This window comes from Coccidioides posadasii, chromosome 1, assembly GCF_018416015.2.
Source record: "Coccidioides posadasii str. Silveira chromosome 1, complete sequence".
Classification (NCBI taxonomy): Eukaryota; Fungi; Ascomycota; class Eurotiomycetes; order Onygenales; family Onygenaceae; genus Coccidioides; species Coccidioides posadasii.
In genome coordinates, this window is record NC_089407.1 from 4,770,271 (window position 1) to 4,796,348 (window position 26,078).

The following is a 26,078-nucleotide window of genomic DNA, read 5'->3' on the forward strand; positions in this document are numbered from 1 at the left end:
TGCACGACTAGGCTGGCATCCCTGAATTGTGCATGTTATTGCAATTTTGCCAGAAAGAGGCATTATAATGAAATGCTTGAAAGAGCCTCTCTGTCTGCGCCTGAAAGCTCATCAAGAAAATGGAGATACTGTTTCATCACAGGAGATTCAGAGATGCTCTTTGCAGATTGTAGAATGTTTACTTTACATCCACAGCAAAGAAGTCCTCCAGGCTGGTATCGGCTCTCAAAATATACTTTTGGATATGGGCATAAGTAAACTTGGCCCAGTGGCCTATGCTGTCGATGTTCCTCCAGGAGTAACTGCCATTGGTGGTATTGGGTGGTTTGTTTGTCCCCTGAGCAGGAAGGCTGTCAGATAGTCCAAAAGTGTCTGAGTCAATAGGCCATGACTATTGTTGCTCTGCTAATGGGGTCAGTTCCCCAGAACCCGCGGGAAAGACACCATATTTACCAGCCAAGCTCTTATTTCAAAAGCAGGACATTTTTTCTTTCTTTTTTTTTTTTTTTTTTTTTTTTTTTTGGATAACTTATCTTTCCTTAACCAGGGGACATGCATGATGGTCAATGTGGAAACCGGATTGGTCTCAACTCGCAGACATTGGGGTTCATAGCGCAGGCGAGAACCAGGATCGGTTTCTGTTGCCTGCAATCTAGCAAGGTGATTCAACAGCTCAGGTCCATCCCATACCACCAATGCAGAGATAATTGGTGCTAGCAATTCTGATTGCACGTTCTGATATCCGGTAGAATACTACCCCGAGCTGTGCCTCCGTGTGCGTTGGCGTTTGACACGAGAAGCACAACTCACCACGTGCACAGAAGTTAGTTAACTAGTGAACTAGTCAGCTGGTTAGTTAGTCCTCTTTGAGACTAGTGCATTGTTGGTGCACTCCTTTAAAATGTCGTCATCACTCATCACTGTTGGCAACACGCGACAGCATCAAGTCAAAACAACGACAGCAACGCCAAGTTGAACATCATACTGTGAGGCTTGCAGGATGGCATATGAGATAGGATGACGGCAGCTAACTTTGCACCGCCTTGAGGGGCAGGCTGCTGAAGCCCAGATCGATGGCGTGGCCTCAAACAGGTCTCGTCTCGAAAATCGTCTCAGCCCCCTCCTGTGCTCCTGGATGCCCGGTGCCACTCAAGCCTCTGTGTTCCGCTCGATGCAGCCGGGTTCGCGTATTCTTCAAAGCTGATGTCCCCTTGTGAGCTATGACACGGGGCTGAACCCAATGTGGAAGCTTCCTTCTGGTTTCTGGGCATGTCGTAGAATGCATAAATTTTTCCTTTTCTGCTCATTCCTGGCTCTGCTGCGACAAAGCTGTTACTGAATGAGTCTGACTGAGCTGTATATGACCAGTTGGACTTCGGCAACTGATCTACATGATATTTGTCGTCCCTGAAAGAAAAGGATCGTATTTAAACGTCCCTCTAGGACCTGCAAAAGATAGTTTCGCTCTCCATCTTTGGTCAGAACTATTGTTCAAGCATCTCAGCATTCTTTAGTGTGCAATTTCCGTGTGCTCCCTTCTCTTCTGCCGGATCTTTCTTTCATTGCGCTATTCCGGTCAATCGTTGTCGCCGGCCGACTTTTCGCGCCCTGAATAAACGCTATCCCAAACTCAAAATCTATTCAACCACAATGAAGTTCACTCTCGCTCTCATTTCTCTTCTGGCTGCTGCTACTATGGCAGTTCCGGTGACCCGCAAGCGTATGTAGGATTTCACTTTTTTTTTGGTAGATCGTTCTACTGAGTGCCATCCCTTATAGGAGGCGATACCCAGCCTGTCATGACCAACGGCAGTAAGGAGATTGTTCCTTTCGACAGTGAGGGAGTTGTTACGGTTTAGTAGTTTGGAATTCACCCGATAAACGTGGGCCAGCGTGGCTGTCATCCCATCAAAGCGATCTGTGTGATTCGCTACTGTTTTTGGAGAACCTACTCAATCTCGACGATTTCGAGTGGCGGAATACATTCTTCGATATTTTGTTATTTAATAACTTGAAATCAGCTTTCAGTTCAGAGGCAGCCCATTTATATTCAAGGTCCTACAAGACGCACACCACTGGGAAGCTCTCCTTATTGCCCACGGTCATCTTTGGGCATCTTCATACCCATCATTCCTAGTAAATTACTTCCGGGGCCCGCTGCACCGCCCTGGCTACGCAAACTCTCAAGGAGATTCCTGGCTAGATTCACGTCGACATCAGAGTCACCGTGATCGTCGTCATCGGTGGTGTTGGCGTCTTCTATGTTCCGGATGGGGGCTTTCCCCTTGAGTGATCGGTTTTTGCGTTTTGACTCCTCTCTCAACACCCGGTTTGGGTCCAGAACCCCGGCTTTCTTCAATTCCGCTTCCATTTGCCTGGATAGTTCCTGAATCTCTTCGTGTTCTTCGTCATTATCTTCACCATCGTCGTCATGGCTATGTTTGTTTTTCTCTATCTCCACCTCTTCATCACTAAAATCCAACTCCTCTTGTGACAATCCCTGCCGTATGTTTTGTAATTCCTCTCTTAGTTTCCGATTTGAATCCATGATTTCAGATTCCTTTAGAATTGGTTTCGTTTGCTGCGGTGGCCTTGGGCTTTGTTTAGAAGCCTCCTTCTCATTATCTTCATCGCTAGATTCCAGCTCCTCTACTCGTGCATCTCTTCGGGGGCCAGCAGTCATTCCTGAGCTCGTAGACGGCAACCCCATCATTTCTCGCATCATTCTTGAAAACTCCTCCTCATCGAACGATGCTTCCTTATCTTCACCATCGCTGCTCAACTCTTCGTCATCAATCTCGCTATCATCCGATTCACCGAAAAAATCCGCCCCTTCAAAACCGGCACTATCATCGTTCAAGAACTTTTCAAACTGAGCAACTATCCTTTGTAGATTTTCTTGGGCTGTCTTATCACCGAAGTCGCCCATCTTAATGTTATCACCGGCCTCTTTCCTTCCTTTCAACTCGCTTTCCAAGTCTTCATAATTGATATCCAGCCATGATTCATCGTCCTCTCGCCTATCCCATTTTTCTGCGATCTCCTCATCACTTGGAAGCTTGTCATCACCGGCCTCGATATCTTCAAGAACTAATTTGATCTCTCTGACCACAGGTTTGTCTTGATTCTGTGGGTCGAACAATAGCATCTCAAATCCACATGTTAATTTCATCCCAACTTCAGCACGGCTATACTCTTTAGACTCTGGGTTAAATAGTAACTTCGGCTTCCATTGCTTGGGTGGATCGAAGTCCTGGCTTTTCAGCTGCGCAAATCCGGTTTTGGTGAATCTAACGCTTACGGTGACAAGGTCGGTTGGATCAAAGAGGAGCGGCCGTTGGTCATTAGATTGCAACACTCGTAGAGATATCGGATCGCGGATATAAAATGCTTCGACAGCCGGAGAGACATAGGCAGGTTTCATATGCAGAAGGTGGGCGATGGTACGGGGAACGGTGGCCAAAGATGAATGCATATTCTTGGTTATTTGATCTGGATAGTTTCGTAGGCGGTAGAATGCTTCTTCTTCAATTGTTGGAGACCGCATAAGCCTGGTAGGTTCGTTAAGAATGATCTTCCTCGCATCGCCAAAAGCCAACTTTTCAGTGAGTTTCTTTCCTACGGCCCTCGCTGTTGTTGGCGGCCCAATAATAACCAATTCCCCTCTATGAATCCATACCCTATTGCTTGCTATGCCGGGATCCTCAAGCCACGGCGGCAATGACGCTGCAGCTTCTACGAGCAAGAATTCGCCATCGCTATCAGTTACCTTCACCCAGAGATTATCGAACTTGCGTGTCAACTCGCGCAGGAGGAATACAATAACCCATTCGTCCTCAATAGAATCGCCGTACTCGGTACGTCCGTGAAGCAGGTTAACCCCTGTCAAGCGGGCAATTGATCAGCAAATGCTTTTCCAGTATGACATCGAGGACCTTGGTGAGTATCCGTCCACGACAGACCTGCTCACCATCTTCCTTGATTTGCTCAAGCCTAAATCCTTCGCGCTGCCATATATAATCCCTCAAGTATTCCTTGACTAGCTCAGATGCTGCCTTTTGGACTTTGCTCAATGCGGCACGGGACGCCACTGGCTCATCCTCGGAACCTGGTGTAGCATCCCCGGAAATACAGTAGAGAGAGTACTCCACACAATCTTCCGGGAGCTCGGGTTTCGGGATTGGATGGAATGTTGATTTAAACCATTCGATGTCTTCCTGCGACATGGGCGCCATCTTGCTTTCCCCTGCAGATGCTTGACCGTCCTCAGGTCTTCCCCCCTCAACGCAAACAATTCTAAAGCTCTGATTATATAACCACCGATGACCTCATGTTGTACGGGCCAATGTTATTCCGATACTGCCAACTCGGTCCACCCTAGGCCGGATTAGGCTAGAGATAAACAAATGCCCCAAACCCGCGAACATGTCCGTCTTGCAGGAGATTCCCATCGCGATATGTGGGTTTCGAATACGCGCCGGGCGTTCTTATTACGGAGCTATGAGTATCTAAATTGAATCACGGCATATATTTATACTTGATTCCTGCAGAAAATGGCATACAATTATATTGATACACCGCGAACCCAAGTCGGGAACGCGACATACTTAAACACCGGCTTTCGAAGCACTACACGACACAACCTTTCGGCTCTAGATTCGCTCGAAAACTCCTTCCATTCGCCTTCCGAAGATAGAGATCTGCTTAAATCAGGCGAAAATAAGCGAAGTCGTAAAAGCGATGACTTCTCGCTACGAACTCCGCGAGCTGGGCCAGCTCCACGATCCGCAAAAGGAGGCATGCAAAGCCGGCGGAATCTTCCCACCGCAGCGATTCCTCGCGGCGAATTCACGCCCCTCATGAAGAGTGTTACGAAGAATAATTTTTTGCGGAATACAGGGAAGGGCGGACCGGAGACACCGGCTTTTCTGCGGAATGATTATAGGGATCCGAATACACCAGGGCTACCGAGGATCGAGGCTAGCGAAATCTATGAAGATCGCTCTATGAACTCGATCAACGAAAATGATGCCACACCCATTCCTGAAGTAGCGAGTAGCAGCCCACAAAGTACGCCTCTGCCCGTGCTGCCTTCACGGAACGGGGGCGGAGGGGTTTTGGGAGATGATAATATGATGACATTGAGGGAACAAGAAAGCGTACCATACCCATTTTCCGTATGTGATTTGTGAGGAAAGGTTCGGTTATACTAACGACGTATCTCAAATCTAGGCTATCGATAAACTCAACAAAGACAACTTCGACCTTAAACTCAAGGTCCACTTTCTCGAGGAAAAGCTCAACAAGCTTGGACCAGATGTGAACCGCATTGCTCTGCAAGAGAATATAGAACTTAAGGTTAGCGGAAAGACGATGGAGCGAGAGCTGTATCGTTGTAAGAAGAGTCTGGCACGAGCTCAAACAAAGGCAGAGTCTTGCCAGCGAGAACTCGAAGAATTTCAGGAAATGTGGAAGAGGAAACAGGGCGATGATGCACCGCAGAAAGAATTAAACTGGATGAAGGAAGAAATGGAGACCAAAGATATTGAGATTAACGAGTTACGGGAGGACTTGAAAGCAGCACAGGAGAAGCAATCGGATGAATTGCAAGAGCTCCGAGGTCAGATCAGTGACTTAGAATATACTATCAGAGAAAAGGACCGACTGTTGGATGAAAAAGAAGACGAGCTTGAAGACCTCAAAGAAAAAGAGCTGGAGGAGCACAGTTCTCTAGCCGAGCTGGAGACCGAATTGGAACGCGCCAGAAATCAAATTCAAGAGCTAAAGGGGAGCATCGAGCGCATGAAGGGCGAATCACAGAATGCGGAGGCTGCCTATCAAAAGGCGAACGAGGAGAGAGATCGGGCTGTTGAAGACTTGAAGGAACTCCAGGGTGAAATGGCCAATAAGTCATTCTATTCCAAAGGTCTTAATCGTCAACTCGAAGAAAAAGCACACGCTCTTGAGGATGAGGTTACCACCCTACGACAGCAATTCAATGATGCGCAGGAAGAACTGGAAAGCGGGAGGAAAGCCGAACGTCAACTTGGCCAACAGGTACATGATCTTCGGCAGGAGCTTGTCCTGGAAAAAGGTAGGTATGAAGATAGGATCAACCTACTCGAACGCGAGCGTGACGTAGCGAGAAAGGAACGCGATTCCGCGTCATCCCAATTATGCGAAATCGAAGACGAGCTCCGATCCAGGGGTGACGACAAAAATCTGCTGCAAAATCGGCATGATGCGTTGACGCACGAGTCCCAAGAACTACAGAGAGATCTCGAAAGGGCTAGAGACAATATCGCGGATTTGGAACAGCAGATCTCCGACGAGAAACAAAGGTATTTCGAGGCCATCGAAGATCTCAGACTGCGACACAGACACGAGATTGATCTATTGCAAGACGATATCGAGTCTCTGAAACGTAAACTCGAAGATAGTGAAGCTCAGTTCAACGTTGATCGAGATAAATGGGAAAGCGTCAAGCGTACATTAGATTTACAGAAACATCAAGCGGAACAGCAGGCTAGCGGATATAAACGGACTGTCGAAAGGCTCCAACAAACGGAATCGTCGTTGTCTGGAAAAGAAAAGAGACTACAGGACGCAATTGACAGCGAAAAACAGCTGCACCTACAGGAAAAGGAGCTGCTCAATTGCCAAATTAAGGATCTCACTGATGACATAACTTCCCGACGACAAACCATAGAGAGTCAAAGAACAGAGCTGCTTTCGCTCAAGGAAGAATTAAGAGTCGCCAAACGAGAAGGGGAGATGATGGAGGAAAAGATACGAAACTTGGAAGATGAAGCCATCATTCTAAAAGCAAGCCTCGAACAGGAGATGCAATTTGGTGAAGATAAACGGAGGAACGGCGTATCCGAACTGGAGAAGCAGCTACAGAATTCTCTCCGGGAGAAACAAACTCTCCGCGACCAGGTCGCGAAAGCAGAAGCAGAGTTAAGCGAGCTTCGGGCAGCCCTTCTCGATATTGAAGCTGATCGTGATGAGTTAAAGAGTCAACTTAACCGTTTCCACAATCAAGTGGACGAAACTTATCGATTTGATCAAGAGAAACTAGATCTTCGCAAAGCCAAGCTACGTTTCGAAACCGATATCAAACGGTTGAAAGAGGAGAACAGAGTTCTAGTTGAAGCGAAGAAGACGCTAAAGAATGAACTAGATATTGAAGTCGAAAGAGCTGCAGGTGAAGAGAATAGGCTGCTAGCAGCGCTCGATCAGCTCCAAGATAAACTCTTTACGACATCTGAACAACGGAATCGCGAATTGGCGGTTGCTAATAATAAAGCAACTCGATTGGAGAATCGCGTTAAGGATCTCGAGGCTATTCTCGAGCAGCAGGGCGCGGCTGAAGTAGACATTCCTCCGATATCATCTGACTCTTCCATTCTCCGTCATCGTTTGGACGAATCCCGCAAGAAGGAGAGGGCAGCCCTTCAACGTGAAGCAGACCTCAAATCGTCTGTCCGACACCTCAAGGCCCGTATCGCTGACCTCGAGATGGAGAATCACGAATTACAGACGCAACAGTTCGATCCAATCAGCTCCAGCGCTGGCATATCACCGACGTCAAAGTTTTTCGAAGAGAATCGCAAGCTTCGTGGTCAAGTGCTTGAAGCCCACAAAAAGATGAAGGAGCTGCGAACCAAAAACCATGAGCTTCAACGCCACGCCATGATGGGAGAGGAACGAAAAGAGCTCCATGAGTTGCTCAAGTCCGCAACACTTGAGGCGGAGTCTCTGTCCGTGAAGCTATCTGAGCGCGAGGCGCGTGTTAACGAGCTACGAAACCATCTGCGTCGAGTCCGCGAGGAGCGCTCTCTCTCTAGAAAGCGAGTAGATGCTGCAAATAACCAACTCCAGGTACTTCAAGATAAATACGAATTAGCCTTGGATGACATGGCTAGCCGGGTGGAGAGAAAAGGACGACATGAGAAGGAGCTGAGGGGTCTGAGTAAAGAAATTCTTTGGCTTAGAGCCAGATTATCGAGGGAAGAGAGGTTCCGGAAAGATCTTGCATGGAGTAAGGGTATCATGGAGCTTGGAGAGCGGGTCCGGATTGCTTGGTATGTTGTCATCTTTCTCTGATCCGTAAATATGGATTACTAACGGCTTCCTTTTAGTAATGAAATGGACCTTAAGATGATTGCAGAAATGGGCGTCGAATCCAGTGTTGCTGCCACAAAATTGAGCTCCAGAAAGAAATTCAAGAGCGCTGTTTTGGTAGTCATGGCAGCCACTCGAATGCAAAAACTGGCGACTGAGTGGAGAAAGGCGAGAAAGATTGGCGAAGGGCTTCGGAGAGCAAAGGCCGAGCTGCTGAAAAGAAGAGAACTTGCCCAGAGGGCGTCGGCTCCTAGTCTCATACAGGCTTGATTTTGTATAGGCTTGTTGTAACTTTTTTTGCTTTTAAGCGTATACTGATATCCTCCTTGTTTGCATATGGTTTGGGTACTACAAGGCGTTAGTGACCTGGGGATTGGATCCGATTCTTTGTACACATAACAGTATAAATGGCAACGGTTTGAACTACGATCACCTCTATAATAACGGGAGATGAATCCCCCCGTCCAAAAACCTTATATTACGGCCGTACGCCTCGAACAAATGCCCATAAGTTACAAAATAGCAATCACCTGAGGATTTGAGCCCTGGGCCCGGCTACCACATGCTTTGCCGCCGAGAGGGACGGAAAATAAACAAACACGTTGTAGCCACCCATCTCAAAATGCCATTGATATGCCCAGTTAGATTCCCTCGATTCTCAGCCCCTTGGCATGTATACCGGCTACTTTATCTAATCATTACACTAGCTAGATATTTTTAAACAGGATAACAAGAATGACCATGGCATGACTATAAACACCGCTCATTATCATAATCAGGGGGGAAGGCAAGTTCAAAATATAGAGGAATTGTAATGACAAAGGGGCAGGGCAGTTTTGAAGCATTATATTTAATGTCTTCAGAGGGGTTGATAAATAACGCTTGCAGTCCTCCAGGTAAAACAATCAACGCCCAGAACGCATGGGATCTATGGCATCACACCACATGTTAACACAACGCCACAATCCAATCCCACAGCTTGCAAAATTAGGCACCTTCGCTGCCAAACTTCTTCGTCCATTCTTCATTTTTTTCCAGATCTTCTTCGCTAACTGTCGGCCTGGAGGATTTAACGGCTTTCACAAAGTCCCTTAGCAAAAGGGGAGGTTCAAGAAGTTTATCAGCATCAACATCTACCCAGGACATTTCAATCGCCCCATGATCGCCTGGAGAGCACGGGGTAAGCTTTTCTTGATCGTCTAAAAGAACCTATTATGCTCCTTTAGCATGGGTTACATATCAGTTAGGAGGAAAAGGGAATGCAAACCTTCTTATAATGTGTAGCTGACTGAATCTTTCTCACAGGCTGCATTAAAGCATCCTGGACTGCAATACTGATATCACTACCAGAATAGCCCTCCGTCATTTCGGCTAGCGCTCGGTAATCCGCTTGCGTCAATTTACATGGTGTCGAGCCAACATTCAGCATAAACATCTTCATTCGTGCGGCCGTATCGGGTAAACTGATGTGCACCCTGCGCTGAAATCTTCGTCGAATAGCCATATCTAATTGCCAGGGAATATTTGTTGCACCAAGGATCAATACTCCCTTCGTATCATTTCCGACGCCGTCCATTTGGACAAGTAATTCGGTTTTTATTCGGCGGGATGCTTCTGATTCCCCTTCTCCACGAGGCCCGCAGAGGGCATCGATCTCGTCAATGAATATAATCGCTGGCTTATTTTCTCTTGCCATGTTGAATAATTGTTTTACAAGTCTGTTTCCCAGAAAAGATTAGCTTAAAGCCGAATCCGGACCATTTATGGCTGGAGGCTTACCTCTCACTCTCACCCATCCACTTTGAAACTAGATCACTACTGCTCACGCTGAAAAATGTGCTATTTGCCTCTGTCGCAACCGCTTTTGCTAAATACGACTTGCCAGTGCCTGGAGGGCCGTAGAGTAATATTCCCTTCCATGGCTGGCGTCTTCCCGTGAAAAGATTTGGGAACTTAATGGGCAATATGACCGCTTCTTTGAGCGCTTCTTTCGCCGCATCAAGACCAGCAACATCCTCCCATTTCACATTAGGCTTCTCCGATAAGATAGCGCCCGCGAGTGCACCCCGTAGTTTCTTCGTGTCGGCGTCATCGTCGTCGTCGTCTTTCCTATCCGCCAAACACCCGTCAGATCCTCTTCCAGGAACTCTTTTACAAGAGGCACAGAGAACCGATAGGTGTAACTCACCCTCCTTTCCCACTCCCATGCGCTACCTTCCCATTCGCGCCCACCGCGCTAGGCTTCTTCCTATTGTCTGTCCCCGCTAAGTGGTTTTTCAGCTTTTCCGCTCTCTCCATGTACTCCCCCGTCTTGGCGCGAATCATTTCCTTCGATTTAGGATTCTTCTCCCATTTTAGAGCGAGCATGAAAAGCTCGAGGGCGGAGTAGTACGTCTGGTAGGCCTTTTCGTACTCCCCCGCATTGTCATGCTCGATCGCTTTTCTGACCGTGTCGATGGCACGGCCGAGGAAGTCGGTGTTGCTCATGTTGGTGGAGAGTGAAGCCTGTTGTGTGATCGGAAGTGTAGGCCAGGGAAAGGATTCGAAGTGGTGGAGTGAGACAGGCAAGTGGTGGTGTAAAGCTGGTGCGGTTTGATCACTGGTGATGCTTTAGTTGGATGGCATGATGTGGGTCAAGGTTGCAGATAGCTTTTAAAGGTGATTTAGAGTCTTGGATAAGAAGATCAAGAGCTTTTAGTGGTGACTGAAGAAGATGTTTCATGGGATACAGGGTGTTTTGTTGAATGTGCAGAACCATGTCAGTTGCGATGTCACCCCGCTAGTGCTGGTTGCCATGCTGCAACCATGTATCTACATTTTGCCCGAGCTATTCCATTATCCGCAGTCGCCCAAGCCAACACCGCAGAAAGTCCACATACGCAGTGATACTTGCCCAGACGAAAAAACCGGACAATGGCCGATTCTCAGAAGCAACTTCAAGCCCTCACTGACGAGTATCAGAAGCTTCAACTAGGTCAGTATCCCAATCCTTCAAAACGTGCCCCAAACTCACCGTGATCCTTCCACCAGAGCTCCAAGGGGTCGTCGAGGCGCGCGAAAAGCTCGAAGCCCAGCAGCAAGAAAACAAGAGCGTACAGAAGGTTGGGGCATTTATTTTATTCCGTTGTGAAACGAACTAGGATGCTAAACATATAATTAATGTCGAGATAACAGGAGTTCGCTACCCTTGACGATGATGCAAATATATACAAGCTTATTGGGCCAGTGTTGTTAAAGCAAGATAAGACCGATGCTGTAATGGCGGTCGATGGACGGTTGGACTTTATTGAGAAGGAAATGTATGTCATGTCCAGCCTCCAGATTGGCTTATGTTCCTGAGGCTAATCAACAATGCCTACGTTGGGCGTCCCTAGAAAACGGATTGAGAGTCAAATTGCTGATATTGAAGAGAAAAGCGAGAAGAAAAAAGCAGAGGTATGTGGGAGGATAGTGTCTTTCGGTGATAGTGCAGAAATCATCACTCTGGAATGTTAACTGTTAAATTGCTATAGGTTATTCGGCTTCAAACGCAGATGCAGCAACAAGCCAGTGCAGCTTCTGCATGAGATAACGCAGCACTGATGTGCGATACGCTGATTTCTTATTCCTGAATGCTAATACCGCCCAATCTCGAGAAACTCGCCCTAACTCCTCCGGAGGCCTGCAAGGTCGTATCCCTTCATGGTGGCATGTTTATCATGTTGTTAGGATGAGGCATATGTTGGCCGTATCGATCTAGGTATATGAAGAACTAATGGCCGATAGTCTCACCTTGTATGACGTAGTGGGCAACCCGGTTGGCATCAGCATATTGTAGGGGCTCTCGTCGCCATTGCTCCGAAGTGGCCCTGGCGTTTCCTATGATCTTTTATTCGCAGGATTGCCCTTAGTGGTCAATAACGGAAGAAAACGACCAGCTAACTCAAGATGAAAGTATTTTGTTTTATTGCAAGCGAATCTATTGATTCAGAGTTTACTACAAATACACCTCCGCTCCCAATCTAACCTCGGACTAATGAATTTGATCTTTCACGCTATACGCGTGTTTTTTGAATCTAAAATCTTTCGTCTAGTTGCGGATAAGCAAGCTGCTTCCGCTCATCTCCTTCGGTTGTTCAATGCCCATGGCATCAATGATGGTAGGCGCAACATCACCCAAAATTCCGTCCTTTTCCTTCAAGCTCCATCCTTCAGGAGCATTGGCCATGACTAATGGGACTTTGTTTGTGGTATGAGAGGTCTTTGGGGAACCATCGCCGTTCTTCATTTCTTCGGCATTACTATAGTTTGAAATTAGCATGGGAGGCAAACCTTTTATATTATGAAAAAGCTTACCCGTGATCCGCAGTGATGAAGAGGATGTATCCGTTCTCTTTGCACGATTCGAAGATCCGTCCGATGGCTTTGTCTGTTGCGGCAACACCTTGAATAGCTGCCTCGTACACGCCAGTATGGCCAACCATGTCCGGTGGTGCAAAGTTATTCATTACCAAGTCATACTTCTTCTCCGCGATTCTTTCAGCCATCTTCTCCCCGACGGGAGCTGCACTCATTTTTGGGTCTAGGTCATAAGTTGCGACCCTGGGTGACGGGATTAAGTCCCGGTCCTCACCCTCAAACTGCTTCTCGATTCCTCCATTGAAGAAGAAAGTTACATGGGCGTATTTTTCTGTCTCAGCGATGTGGCATTGCTTGAGCCCCTTGACACTCAGCCATTCAGCGAGGACATTACCCATGTGCTGAGGCGGGAATGCAATTGGGAAAGTATAGTCGGTCTTGTACTGGGTCATGGTGGTAATGGCGATGTTCTTGGGGTACGGGAAGTCCGGTTTTGGGGAACGATCGTAGTCACCTAGAAGCTGGGTGATTTCCCGAACACGATCGGAACGATAATTGAAGAAGAAGAGAGTGTCGTCGTCTTTTGGAGTCACAGTTAGAGTCGCGCCATGACCCAGGAATGGGTAAGTTGGGTACGGTACCTTTGACTCTCCTCTCATCACCTCCAAAGATAATGGGCTTCAAGAATTCATCGGTCTCGCCCTTTTCGTATCTTTCGTTGATCGCTTTGACAGCATCGTCGCTGGCCTCTCCATCTCCCAAGACAATGCCCTTCATGGCGACCTCAATGCGGTCCCATCTCTTGTCACGATCCATGGCAAAGTACCGCCCAACCACGGTTGCCAATTCACCGATTCCTACTTCCTTCATGCTATCCAACAACTGCTGCATGTAACCCGCTCCGCTCTTTGGATCAGTGTCTCTTCCGTCTCCAAAAAAATGGATAAAAACCTTTGGGATCTCCATCTCTTTAGCGACCTTCAATAGTCCAACCAAGTGGTTGATATGCGAATGAACGCCTCCATCAGACACCAAGCCGAGCAAGTGCAGTCTCCCATTTCCGGTCTTTGCCCTATTGAATGTGTTGACAATGGACTGAACCTTGTTCAGCTCCCCCTTCTTCAGGGTCTGGTCAATACGGACAACGTCCTGCCATACGACACGGCCGGCACCAATGTTTAAGTGACCGACTTCGCTGTTCCCCATCAATCCTTCAGGTAGGCCAACCGCAAGGGACGAAGCATCGAGTTCAGTGTATCCCTGAGCGGTTTTCGCTTTCGGGTCGGCAAAAGAGGACATCACAGGGGTTTCGGCGGCAGCAATGGCGTCGCCCTCGGGAGGGGATTGGGGCCCAGGAACTCCCCAACCATCGATGACGACTTAAAGACGAGGAAAATATTAGTAGAATTCTAGGACAATAAGAAAGACACATTCAATTGGAGGGGCTCACTCAATGCAACCTTCTGATCAACTTTGGTCATGGTGAACAGGCAGGAGCCAGTCAAGTTTTCCTGTTAAATAGATTGAAATAGCTAGACGCGAGATCTCTTCGCCCGATAGATATCCCAGAAAAAGAAAAAAGAAGAAAAAGAGAGAGAGAGAGAGAGAGAGAGAGCGAAAGAGTCAAAAAAAATATATCTCAATTATTGTGACTGCGAAGAGACGATAATTGATTTCTTGGTGGGGGAGGGGCTGCCCTTCCGGCCGGGGACGCGCTAGGGAGCGGCCTTGCAGGGGTCGACGTCACTCTTTGCTCGCGACATCCCGGCATCCATCCATCCATTTTTCGGTGGTGAAACCAGCAAGCAGCCCATCAACGGTGCTTCACCCAGGGTGCCATACAACCACAGACCAAACTACACTTAAACCCTGTGTCTTCTTTCCACCAAGCATGCAGTGCAGCATGAGTTAGATAAAACAGCCTCTCCCGCCGCAAGAAGAATTGCCCACGCCAACCATCGACAAAAATGTCTGCCAAACATTCTCCCGTTGCTCCCTCCCCAGCACACAAAACTCCTGTCACCCATTCGACTACTGCCAATACTACAGCCAACACTCCCGCCGCCCCGCAGGACCCGATGTCCCCGTCCGAAACCACTCCCACGGTGCCCTTCCCGCCGCCGCAAACTTTCGACATTCTGCCACCACTCCACGCCCTCTTCGTCCGTCTCCTTTCCACCCCGCCGCACGCGCAGCAAGCCGCTGCAACGAACCCAGATGCAACCAGTGCACTCGGCGAATCATCTCTCCTCACCACCGCCGGCATCGACGCGACGGAAATGCACTCACTCGACCCCCGCGCACTCACCACGGGAGCGAGCACGGTGAAGATACGGATTCAAAAGGCCAGGAGCGCTATCGAAGAGTTGCCCGACATAAACAGGTCGGTTGCGGAGCAGGAGGAAGAGATCAAGCATCTCGAGCAGAAGATTGCGCGGTTACGGGATGTTATCCAGGATTTTGGTCGGAGGAGTAGAGATGTCATCAACGGGCAGTGATGGGCGTATTTTTTACGATATTGGAGGGTTTGAATTTATGCGAGACCTCGCGGGGGCGTTATTGTGATGTCTACTCCGTACGAAGTCTAGGAACTTTGGAGTTTTACCCGGACACAAAAAGGGCCAGGAGCTAAAAAAAAAAAAAAAAAAAAAAAAAAAAAGAAAAGAAAGAAAAAAGAAAAAAAACTACGGAGTACACCACCCCATTACTTGCATGATTAAGACAGCATTGTGCAGAGAGTGATTCCGAGGAATTATTACTTGCGATATCATCGAGCAGTTTGGAAATACCGAAGCCTTGATGTGACTTCTGAGCAAGCCTTCCTCCACTACATCCAATCCACCGCACCAAAAAAATAAAAATAAAAATAAATAGAAAAAAAATAAGAAATTAATAAAAAGACATAGTGATTGCCACCCAATACTATGGATTGCTTGTTGAAAATCCATACCGTGCGCTCATGCCATATTCGTAAACGACGTTGAAGATTTTACCCCATTTCCCTTTTTTTTTTTGAATACCAAAGATCATGCAAACAACCCCAAGCACCACACTGAAAACACTAGAAGAAAATTAAAAACTGCATCGGGCAGTTTATACTGGAAGAGGGAAAGAGCTGGCCCATTCGCTGATCTCCTTCTTGAGATCAACGATCTCCGGGACGGTACCGGTGGCAACCTTGGCCTTGAAGTCCTTGAGCTTGTTGGCCTCCTTGGGAAGACCAGCCTGGATGTCCTTGCAGATATTGATTGCACGGTCGATGTATCGGGTGATACGCTTGAAGTCCTCCTCACCCATGCCACGGCTGGTCATGGCTGGAGCGCCGATTCTGATACCGCATGGGGTCAAGGCGGACTTGTCTCCGGGAATGGAGTTCTTGTTGCAAGCAATGTTAATAGCCTCAAGGACAGCTTCGACACGAGCGCCATCAAGAGCCTTGGGCCTCAAATCCAAGAGAACCATGTGGCTGTCGGTTCCGTCGGCAACGAGCTTGTAGCCGAGACGCTTGAATTCGGTCTCGACAGCCTTGGCGTTCTTCACAACCTGCTCCTGGTACTGTCTGAATTCCGGAGTAGCAGCTTGTTTGAGAGCAACAGCCAAGGCAGTAATAGTGTGGTTGTGAGGGCCGCCCTGGTGACCAGGGAAGACGGAGAAGTTGATAGGGTTCTCGAGATCGTACATGATCTCCTTGCCGGTCTTGGGGTCAACACTTCGCACGCCCTTTCTAAAGAAGATCATAGCTCCTCTGGGACCACGGAGAGACTTGTGAGTGGTGGTAGTGACGACATCAGCGTACTCGAATGGGGACGGGATGACGCCGGCGGCGATCAATCCAGAAATATGAGCCATATCGACAATCAAGTAAGCTCCAACGGAGTCGGCGATCTTACGCATGCGCGCATAGTCGATGAGACGGCAGTATGCTGATGTTCCAGCAACAAGGCACTTTGGTCGGTACAGCTGAGCATTGGCCTCGAGGGTGTCGTAGTCAATGATGCCCGTCTCAAGGTTAACTCTGTAGGGGAAAGTCTCAAAGTAGGTGGAGACTGCAGAGATCCTATTAGATAGTTAGATCGGTAAGTAACTCGGTTGATGAGGAGTAGAATTTACATACTTCTTCTGAGGAGTTTGGTATCCGTGACTCAGATGACCTCCGTGGGGCAAGTCCAAGCCCATAAGTCTATCATGAGGCCTCATCAGAGCCTGATAGACTTGCAGGTTGGCAGGACTACCACTGAGACACTGCACGTTGACACCCCATTTCTCGGGATCCAAATTGAAGGCTTTGAGAGCTCTCTGCTGGCACAGAATCTCGATCTCATCGATGTGCTGATTACCACCATAGTAACGAGCTCCGGGATAGCCCTCAGAGTATTTGTTGGACATGGGAGACCCTAAGGCATCAAAAACAGCACGAGAAGTGACATTCTCCGAGGCAATGAGGACGATCGACTCCCTCTGGCGCTGGATCTCTCTTTTCTGTACCCGTGACTCAGTGTGTGCTCCGTTTGAGGGTGGCATCAAGCAATAGAAATAGATTCCACAGAATTAGAAAGAAAAGGAGGGAGGATCTCATACCATGATCTCAGAAACCTCAGGATCAGTCTCGACGAGAGACTTCTCGAGTTGCTATTGCACACATTGTCAGTCATCGGGGACTTTTGAGCTCCCTCGGAGGGGTCGTTTGCACTCACGTCCTTGTGGGCCTGTGAAAGAGCGTATGTAGGCATGATGGTTATCTGATCAATGATCTTTTCTCTCTAATTGCCTAACAGGAAGAGGTTCAATTTGTTTCAATGGTATGGGTTGAGGGAATTGGCACGAAGAGAAAAGTTGTGGGCGGCGAGATTTTGCTTGCGGAGATTGTTGGGCAAAAACTTTTCCCCGCCAAAAATCACCAACAATACGGAGTACTGAGTGGCCGGAGTTACTCGCAAGAATTGGTCTTCTTGGCACCACCGATGGCGTGCTTCGAGCAGTGCAATCGGCATATTCAATGCGTGCCGTCACTGACATGTATACAGGCGGACCTGGATTCGAAACTGGGATATCTAGGCAGTATCTACATAGCTATAAGTAGCTTCTCCAGGTGCTCCGACCTGCATGGACATCCATCTACAATTAAATTGAATACGAAAAGAAGCCCGCATGCTGTTATGTACAGGCGACTGGATCGGAACGGACTACATTAGACATAATTTCGTTGACATCTACCTCACTACTCTGCGCAGCTCTTCTCTTCCTTTTTTCGTTTCCTTTCCTCTCTTCGAGCTCTGCGTTCCTGGCTGGTTTCATCTCTGTGCTTCTTGATGCTTTTTTGTGTCCCCGACTTCTGAGATCTGCCACGCTTACTCCCTTCAAGCGATCCCGATTCTTGTTTATGATGCGCGGCGTCATCATGGTTATGTGACTTTTTAGACTTCTTGCGCGGTAAAGCTGCTTGAGATTGGGGCTCAGGATCTTGCACGTGTATAGAGCCGTCGACATCCGTATGTTTTCTCTTTTTCTTCTTCTTAGCCTCTCCGTCAATATGGCCTCCTCGAGGCTCCTTAAATGTAACCTCCATCTCAGAGTCATCTGTGCCAACGTCCCCCTCCAGTTGAGCTGAAGACGAGCCGAATGGTATGTAGCGCATTCGCAAATTCTTCGGCTGTGAGGGTAAAGGCTTCGTCTTCTTTTTTAACGCTTCAATCTGCGATTCTGATCCCTGACCAGGAGGCCTAACAACACGCTCCACGTGAAATGTCTGCGCGACATCCAATCGCTGTCGACGATAACTGTTGCCATATTTCTCAGGAAGAAGTAAGCTTTTAGTTCTTTCGACGCCTATTTGATCTTCCCGAAGACGATAATCGACTCCCTTGTGTGTCAGGATAGTTTCTCCGGTTGCGACTGCGTCCAGCGCGAGCTGCTTGATCGATGAAACAGGGACAGCGGCGGGGGCGGTGATATGCCATAATTGTTTACCAGTAAGGTCGGAGAAGGCATCCGCAAGCTTGGATGGCGGCAAAGACGATTTCTGAACTAGTTGAAATCCTTCAGGCGGGCGAAATGGCTTCACAGGTATCATAGCTTCCGTCGCGTGCCTACGCCGGTGTTAGCGACGAAACCCATGCGGGAACATTGAGCTCTTACCCATCAGCAATTGTAACTCTTTTCTCGGAGGAGTTCTTGGGTATTGCGCTTTTTTGGATCTCCTGGATTTCGGATTCGGATTCGGAACCCGAACTAGGTGAACTTGATTCGCTACTCGACTCAGAGGAACTTTGCGCCCGTTCCGGCATTTGCTTCGATTTGGGGTTTGAAGTGGATTTTTGGACCGGCGTCTTAGATGGCACCTGTGCTTCAGATTCGCTATCACTCGTACTGTCGTTGCTCGAACTGTCGCTGTCCGTGACAGTCTCTTGACTTATGGCCGCCTTCATAGTGGTATGGATTGAGACAAGAAATCAGGCAAAAAACCGTCTAGACAGACTTGACGCTTATTCAGTCCATTCCTTAGCAGATAGTGTCATGTATACTTATATCAAATTGCCGTCAGCGTCCGCAAAACGCTGTCCTCCGTAGATCGAAATCTTTTGAATCTGAAATTTGAGAATTTTTGGGAGCTTGCGCACGGACCACCGGCGCATTTGGGAGGAAATCCTCCAGCAAGCCGCACGATCCATTGCAGTAGATTAAAAAGCAAATTGCTGCAGAGATGAAAAGGAAGGCGGGTGATCAGCCAGTATTGGGTAGGCCATTAATATGATTCAGTTTCTAGCAGAAAAAATGTAAGCTGACCACTGTTCGGCAGCTGTCAGCGCCATCGCGGCCCGGAGGAGGGCCCAGCAGAACGCTACTGTATCTACGCGATCCTCCGTTTCCAAGCCTATATCAGCATCTGAAGGGGAACCCCCTTTGAAACGATCAAAGCCGTCGCTGGCGGATGATCTACCGAGCTATCCTGCGGTGAAGAGCAAAATTGAGGTTGTTATCAGGAATCCCAAGAGGCAGAGCAACCGATCCCAATCGACGATTGCGGCCTCCATTGAAGAACAAACCAGGTCTACAGACGACGACAAATCGGGAATTTTAGTCGAGGATGATGGTGGCGTTACCAGCAGCGGTGAGCAGAGGTTGGTGTACCTTGCTATGTTATTCCATGCACTCCCCATACATTCACTAAGAAGAAAGCAGCGACGAGATTGAAGTCAGCGGCCGCGAGAATTACGAAAATTTCTTATTGTCAAAAGGAGCTATTTCCAACAAGGATGTTTTATATAAAACCAACGATACCATTTGTATTCGTCTGAGGGAGAAAACAGTACGTTCATACCACGATTATCGTCTACACTGTGTTGCTGATCGAACGGATAGACCATAACTGTCTTGGGCCAATACGACTTGTGGATTAAACGGGGAGTTGTGAGCATCTTTGGTGCCAAATTACCTCCCTCAACTCAGATATATAGGGTATACGCCCCATCGACTCATTCCCTACCAGTTATCAAGACAGTAGCCGGCGTGGACGGATATGCAGAGATCGAGATCAGTTCTTGTCGCAATGGTTTGCCATATCTTCGACATGTGTCTGATTTGTATCGTCGAATATGGAGCGGTAAACAGGCTTCCTCAGGAAACAGTCTGACCACCAGCTCCGGAAGGTCATTCTCGATTGTAAAGAACCAAAATTTCGTACGCTCTCTGTGAATTTCGAACGCTAACATATATTAGCTTCACTCTTCTTCCGAAGACCCCTTCAAACGTCACCTCCGCCCGCTTCATTTTGACAAGCAATGGAGTATGGCCATTAAAGCCCTGTCTAGTCGCGGAGCCCAACTTCGAGTCATGACTTGCGGGCCCAAAGGTTCGGGGAAGTCCACATTCAACAAGTATCTCGTGAACCATCTACTCAGCCAAATTCCACCCCAGAATGACAAAGCTTCTTCAAGTGATGGCGTTGCCTACATAGATCTGGATCCTGGCCAGCCAGAATTTTCACCACCAGGCGAAGTGTATTTGGCTCACCTTCGAAGGCCGGTCCTTGGGCCTTCGTTCTCACACCCGGTCTTGGTATCACCGGACGACGGATCCATTGTCAAGTCGCATCATATTGGAGCTACATCGCCGAAATACGACCCAAATCACTATGTGCTGTGTGTGATGGACCTGCTGAATAGGTATCGGGTTCTTCTCCAGAGTTATCCCCTGTGCCCAGTGGTGATAAACTACCCTGGGTGGATTTTCGGTCAAGGTCTGGAGATTGCTACCTGGTTCATAAGGTCTCTTGACCTTTCGGATGTAGTATATATGAGCGTACAAGGCCCCGAGGAAGTTATTTTCCCTCTACGAGAAGCGGCATCTGAAGCTGGGGTACCGGTTACTGCACTTCCATCACAGCCTACAGAGTATGCAACGAGGTCGAGTGCTCAGTTGCGCTCCATGCAGGTGCTGTCCTATTTCCACGTGTTGCAGAATGATGCAAACATACCGTTTTGGTCCGATCTGCCAATCCAACACCATCGGACTATGAGCGTCAGCTACTCCGGAGAAAATCCAGGTATCTTTGGCATAATGGTGACTGGCTTCCATCACGAACCGGATCGTCTTCAAGATCTCTTAGATGGCTCCCTCGTCGGCGTCGTAGCCGTCGAAGACTCGGATGCACTTCCCAAGTCGTCTGATACGGCCACGGCGACAGTAGACACTCATCATCACAAATACGCCGCAAACCGTTCCGATCCGGACCAAGACGCTCCCATGAACGATGCTGATTCAGCGATCGCATCGTCTTCACCACATCCGCTCATCACACAAGTACCACATACGAACCTGCCGTACCTTTTTATTGGCAGCGGAACCTGTCACCCTCTAGATCCGGCATCATCATACTCCCTCGGTCTCGCTCTCGTGCGCTCCATCGACATTCAGTCACAAACCATCCACTTGATCACTCCCATCCCTCCCAAGTCGCTCCACAGTGCCCTTGCCCGTGGTCACCGTATCATCCTTGTTCGGGGGAACCTGGATAATCCCAATTGGGCTCTCAGTGAACAGTATTTTGCTGCCAGGGCGGCGCAGCGCAAAGTCAGAGAACGAAGGGCGGAGGTTAAAGCAGAGTCTGATGATTCGGAATTACTAAGGGAGTACGAGGACAAAATTAGGAGATCAGCAGAGCGGGTTCGTAGAGCGACGAGGGGCGCGCCGTGGATGACCGTGGCCAGGCAGGGAGTGAAGAAGCAAAAGCAGAGAAACGGGAGGTTATGGAAGGTAACGAAACCTGGACAGGATGGAGGGTCTGATGGGGAGAGTGAACACTTCTAGGCTATCACAGAGAATGCTAGGTTATTGAGTGCACTACAGAGAGGTTTTGCCATGATGGCTTCGACATATTCGCTGTCGACCAAGAGAATAATGACTACATGCCATGTCAATTGGGTGCCATCAGGGTGTCTTCTAAAAATATCCGGAGGTCAAGAGGAGGTAACTCTTCGTTGGCCACCAATCCTGCCGTATACGTTTTATGACTGACTGCTATGGAAGTCATGGGCCTCGGAAATATGTCGATCATCACCGAGTGAGCCAATGTGCAAACTAGTCTCCAAACTGCCAGCCATCACCTATTCCCCATCACCTCCAATGCCATTTAAACACATGTAAGATAATAGCATTGTGTGGTTGGCCAGGTCCAGTGACCTAGGTAAACAATTGTCGTCCTCGAATATCGCGCGCGATTCACGCCTATTGGCCTTTCAGTTCGCCTCCAAGAGTGAAACACGAATCGTGACGTGCTTCCTTTCTTTGCTTTTTCCCCCTCTCCCTTGAATTTACAGCCACATCGTGCAGCGGCAGGCTACTGCACATGCACGTCATTTATCTGACATTGCACATGTCCCGACACGGGATGCCGAGCAGTGGAGGCATCATGTGCGAGGTTTCATATCGGATACTTGTGTCAGGACTTGCAGTATGTGAAAAAATTGACTCAGCGAAGCAGTGTTCATCTGGGGCGTGAGGCCTACAGAGTTATTACTCTTGTCGACCATTATATGCCGGGAGGATAACAAGCAACTACAGGGCAAAGGGAACAGAGAAGAAGAAAATAGTAAAACGAAGCACGGCAGGTGCGGAATCAGTGCCTCCGTGATTTGAGTCATTGCCGGGCCAACAAGATTCCGCGCGTGTGTCTCTTAACGACCTACGAGAGCTAAGGCTGCCTGTCGTCTAACGGAACAAAAGAGTTGTTTCACGCCTAAGAATAGCATCTAGCGAACGAGAAGGTTGAACTCCCCCTCCCCTCTGCGCTGTATCTTTTGTCAATGCCTATCTCACCAGCATTTCACTCTTGTTCCGAAGCGCACATGGGATTGTTGGTTGGGTAGCCAACAGCACACACGAACCTCCATGCAGCGACGTTGGAATCAAGACAAGACGTGGCATTGCCTGAAGCCTCGGGGACGATGGGTTCTTTCTGTTCTCCCCTACCAAAGTTAAAATATGTCCAACATTTGTCAAACAGGCCCTCGGGCGGATGGAGACCGTGTAAATGGGCCGGGAGGAGGGTAGCGGCGTGGACGTTGGCATCAAGGCCAGACTGTCGGCATCGAGCCGTTCATTTCCTCGCGGGTAGTTTGGGTGAAGGGAGCCGTGTAACCCGCATTATATGCAGTCAACGTCGGCAGCAGCAGGATCTGGACTGGAAACATCCACAGTAAGACGGAGATAGCCGGTATTTGCTGGGGTATTCCTCTTTATGTCACGTTTCCCTGCAGGATGGCAAACGGGGAAAAAAATCCGGGATTTTCTTTTTTTTTTCCTCTTTGCCTGGCATCGTATTCCGGCCAATCCCTTAAATTTACCCGGAGGCTAGTCGTGCGGCCAGAGAGCTGGGGAAGCGGAACGTGCTTCGTGTACAACTTGAAGAAACAGCAGAAAGAAAAGAGCGGTGAAGGGCGTGAGGCATATCGACCTTGTTGTGAGAGACAAGAATCCTTGACCAGGGCAGAGGAGAGCCAGACCAATGGCATTCACCAGACGGCTGATGTACTGGGCGGTTTTGAGCCTCCAGGCGGCCGCCGGGATGAGCGCAGCGCAGTCATCACGATGCGGGGGAGGGGCAGCCAGGCCTGTCGTCGGGCAGCACGCTGGACATCCGACGGCGTCAGTAGTCCGGAATTTCGCTGCCAGCGAGATTCAATTGCACTTGAATCTGATCCGGTACAGAGTACTTTGGGGTACTTGAGGTGTACATGCTCGGAGTCAAGGGTTGATGGATGCCCAAAGGGTTGATTCCTTTGCAGTAACCATGTAAACTAGCTCCCGACATTTCCCTAGGGAAAGCAAAATTTGTCCGAAAAGTTATTCGATTCCTGAGGTTTCTCAGGCTAACCTTGTAGCAGTTCTTTTCCGGAGGGATGGATGAATCCATCACGGCTGTAAAATTCAGGAAGAGAAGACACGTCGGATGGGATTTAGGCGCATTGAGCCATGTAGAAACGGTCCAAGAAAGGGATCTCCACGCAGCGGAAGCACCAGGAAGCCAGCGGACAAATCAGAACCTTTTGCTTTCAAAATCTCTCGGGATAACTATCCAGTACTTTTGTCTTTCTGCTGGAAAAAAAAAAAAAAGGAAAGAAACGCTGCGCATACCTTACCCACTTTCTTCTCGATCGTGGGTCCGCAAGGCGTACTTTTTAACTAGAGTATTCTTTACAATCGCATCGAGATTCCCTATCCAACGTGTCGGCAGCGAATACCCGGACGGCACGGGGGTCTGTAAGGAGACACAAGAGTTATGTACGGTAAGCGTGGCCCACTTCTACCAAATATTTTCCGTCCATGAAGAGATCATGCTCGCGTGGGCCATACATAGGGTTGTGGTGGGACCGTGAGCCGACGAACGACTTTCAAAAGGCCAGACTCATGAGGACGACAAGCTAGTTGGGACTTAGAACCGAGTTTCCCCTGCCCTGAAGCACGTTTTGTTTTTGCTAGAGATGGGATATGCTATGCTGCTGCTGTGATGTGTACGTCTGATACAGAGGAGAGCGTGATGATGGTGTTGGTCGTGACCCAGACTCGGGTGTGTGGAAAACCCATGGATCGGCATCGGGTTTTCGCCCCGGGTGCGCTAGCTATGAGAATTAGAAAAGCATGAGCTTCATCATATTCTGCCGCTCTTCGCAAAAAGACCATCCTCGGATGAACGACTTGTTTTTGCTGTATCGGAGCAAGTCCAGCCCTCAACTCCTGCGAGCTAGCACCAGCCAGGAGGTAAAAATGTGCCGAGGCCCTGAGAATACGGAGCCAGTCGTGCAATCCTTAGCAGGCCGAATCTGTGTGACCATGCTTTCAGGCTGCTCGTGTTTTGTCCAACACTCGGGATATCGTTACCAACCACATGGATATGAATTAGGACTCCTGGAATAACGATATTCTCTTGGTGTCCATGCGCTTATTTCAGGTGTTTTCAGGGGATGGCTTCGACGCAACGTTTTACAGCATGAAGTATGTACTCCGTACTCCGTACACGGTACGGAGTATCGATGACTGACCAACGAGTCGATAAGAACTCCGAGCAGTTAGCTAGTTTTGAGCTGCTTCGTGGCACGAAGCGCTCAGCTCGCTAGCTACTGAGTCGGTAACTAAATTTGGGACCTGAGTTCGCACCAGATCGACGGACGCCATGTTTCAGAACCAATGCCACGCGACGTGGTTTCAGCGACAGCCGAGTTGCGCAGACCTGGAATAACTTGAGAAATTCACCCCTTTTCAAAGAAGCCCTTTTCTCGGAAATAATGGCCGAGAGTCGCTCAATCGGTTTCCACAATCAAAAGGAATTGAGCAACGACACAGCTGTCGTGCGAAGTGTCGGATGATGCAGCGAGTAACCCACGACGGAGTACCCTCCGCGGCGCTGGTGGTGAACAATTGAGCAAGCGAATTTAGTCAAGCTACATAGTGAACTAGCCAGGGAGGATCCCTTCTTGGCTTTCATCCTCCTGACATTCCTTCTAGAAGATTTCCACGGAGGACCTCTGACAGGGATACCCGCAGCCCAACACACGTTCCTTTAATGATTTCTAGCCGTTCCTGGTAGATGCCGGCTGGTATCACACTCTCTGCCGAGAGTATCCTTCCGCCTTAGTAGCAGTCAGTATGAATGGTTAGCTCAAGAGTGCGGAATTGGCGTCTCTTCTTGACGCATCCCACTTGGTCCTCTGCAGTTTACGTGAAATCTCAATTTGGGCTGATGGAAATGAAATAGTTATTAATAGAGGAATCGGTCCGAAGAGAAGGAAAAATCTTCAACCCCAGGTTCCCCAAGTTTTCACACCATGTGCAACATTGAGGTTGTTGAGCAGGCAACCCCTGCTTAGGAAGGGGGAGAGGGCAAGGAAAAAGAACTGTTCTGCAGGTGAACACATGGAAGATCCTTGTCAACACCCATCCTGTTACCAGTGTTACACTCCCCCAAGACTTTCTGGAATGTGAGGGATGGTTGAACAAGGGGACGACACAGAACATTCCTTCAAGAAGGCGCCTTAGGTATTTGAAAGCCGAACATACGAATGGATTGTAATAAATTTCGTCATAGACGTGCATATAAAGTAAGATACCCGAGGTTGGAC

General features: G+C 48.6%; 10 protein-coding genes across 10 annotated transcripts; 5 read left to right on the top strand and 5 right to left on the bottom strand.

Annotated features, from left to right (window-relative positions):
- Positions 1-1,324: 1,324 nt before the first annotated feature.
- D8B26_001333 (uncharacterized protein) lies at positions 1,325-2,209 on the top strand. Its single transcript, XM_066123509.1, has 2 exons — positions 1,325-1,720; positions 1,780-2,209. The coding sequence occupies exons 1-2, from the start codon at positions 1,651-1,653 to the stop codon at positions 1,857-1,859; spliced, it is 150 nt and encodes a 49-aa protein (XP_065979583.1). The 5' UTR covers positions 1,325-1,650; the 3' UTR covers positions 1,860-2,209.
- D8B26_001334 (uncharacterized protein) lies at positions 2,090-4,235 on the bottom strand (the record flags this gene model as incomplete). The annotated part of the gene is made up of 2 exons (XM_003065349.2): positions 2,090-3,882; positions 3,971-4,235. The coding sequence occupies 2 exons, from the start codon at positions 4,233-4,235 to the stop codon at positions 2,090-2,092; spliced, it is 2,058 nt and encodes a 685-aa protein (XP_003065395.2).
- A 318-nt stretch (positions 4,236-4,553) lies between these two features.
- D8B26_001335 (uncharacterized protein) lies at positions 4,554-8,540 on the top strand (the record flags this gene model as incomplete). Its single annotated transcript, XM_066123510.1, has 3 exons — positions 4,554-5,177; positions 5,233-8,087; positions 8,145-8,540. 3 exons carry the CDS (start codon positions 4,554-4,556, stop codon positions 8,395-8,397), a joined length of 3,732 nt encoding a protein of 1,243 aa, XP_065979584.1. The 3' UTR covers positions 8,398-8,540.
- A 190-nt stretch (positions 8,541-8,730) lies between these two features.
- VPS4 (Vacuolar protein sorting-associated protein 4) lies at positions 8,731-10,794 on the bottom strand. Its single transcript, XM_003065351.2, has 4 exons — positions 10,316-10,794; positions 9,907-10,236; positions 9,395-9,845; positions 8,731-9,336 (listed from the first exon to the last, which is right to left on the bottom strand). Exons 1-4 carry the CDS (start codon positions 10,612-10,614, stop codon positions 9,115-9,117), a joined length of 1,302 nt encoding a protein of 433 aa, XP_003065397.1. The 5' UTR covers positions 10,615-10,794; the 3' UTR covers positions 8,731-9,114.
- Positions 10,795-10,934: 140 nt separating this feature from the next.
- D8B26_001337 (uncharacterized protein) lies at positions 10,935-11,693 on the top strand (the record flags this gene model as incomplete). Its single annotated transcript, XM_003065352.2, has 5 exons — positions 10,935-11,101; positions 11,158-11,228; positions 11,302-11,426; positions 11,502-11,562; positions 11,640-11,693. The coding sequence occupies exons 1-5, from the start codon at positions 11,041-11,043 to the stop codon at positions 11,691-11,693; spliced, it is 372 nt and encodes a 123-aa protein (XP_003065398.2). The 5' UTR covers positions 10,935-11,040.
- On the bottom strand, positions 11,636-14,075 carry D8B26_001338 (uncharacterized protein). Its single transcript, XM_003065353.2, has 4 exons — positions 13,916-14,075; positions 13,107-13,844; positions 12,463-13,045; positions 11,636-12,407 (listed from the first exon to the last, which is right to left on the bottom strand). The coding sequence occupies exons 1-4, from the start codon at positions 13,944-13,946 to the stop codon at positions 12,197-12,199; spliced, it is 1,563 nt and encodes a 520-aa protein (XP_003065399.2). The 5' UTR covers positions 13,947-14,075; the 3' UTR covers positions 11,636-12,196.
- A 184-nt stretch (positions 14,076-14,259) lies between these two features.
- Positions 14,260-15,095, top strand: D8B26_001339 (uncharacterized protein). The gene has a single exon (XM_003065354.2). It carries the CDS (start codon positions 14,433-14,435, stop codon positions 14,961-14,963), a length of 531 nt encoding a protein of 176 aa, XP_003065400.2. The 5' UTR covers positions 14,260-14,432; the 3' UTR covers positions 14,964-15,095.
- Positions 14,260-17,318, bottom strand: SHM2 (Serine hydroxymethyltransferase, cytosolic). The gene is made up of 4 exons (XM_003065355.2): positions 17,160-17,318; positions 17,044-17,094; positions 16,580-16,944; positions 14,260-16,522 (listed from the first exon to the last, which is right to left on the bottom strand). Exons 1-4 carry the CDS (start codon positions 17,193-17,195, stop codon positions 15,559-15,561), a joined length of 1,416 nt encoding a protein of 471 aa, XP_003065401.1. The 5' UTR covers positions 17,196-17,318; the 3' UTR covers positions 14,260-15,558.
- A 255-nt stretch (positions 17,319-17,573) lies between these two features.
- On the bottom strand, positions 17,574-19,026 carry D8B26_001341 (uncharacterized protein). Its single transcript, XM_003065356.2, has 2 exons — positions 18,601-19,026; positions 17,574-18,551 (listed from the first exon to the last, which is right to left on the bottom strand). Exons 1-2 carry the CDS (start codon positions 18,888-18,890, stop codon positions 17,684-17,686), a joined length of 1,158 nt encoding a protein of 385 aa, XP_003065402.1. The 5' UTR covers positions 18,891-19,026; the 3' UTR covers positions 17,574-17,683.
- Positions 19,027-19,165: 139 nt separating this feature from the next.
- On the top strand, positions 19,166-21,827 carry GRC3 (Polynucleotide 5'-hydroxyl-kinase grc3; the record flags this gene model as incomplete). Its single annotated transcript, XM_066123511.1, has 5 exons — positions 19,166-19,199; positions 19,262-19,583; positions 19,645-19,771; positions 19,825-20,124; positions 20,182-21,827. 5 exons carry the CDS (start codon positions 19,166-19,168, stop codon positions 21,769-21,771), a joined length of 2,373 nt encoding a protein of 790 aa, XP_065979585.1. The 3' UTR covers positions 21,772-21,827.
- Positions 21,828-26,078: the final 4,251 nt, after the last annotated feature.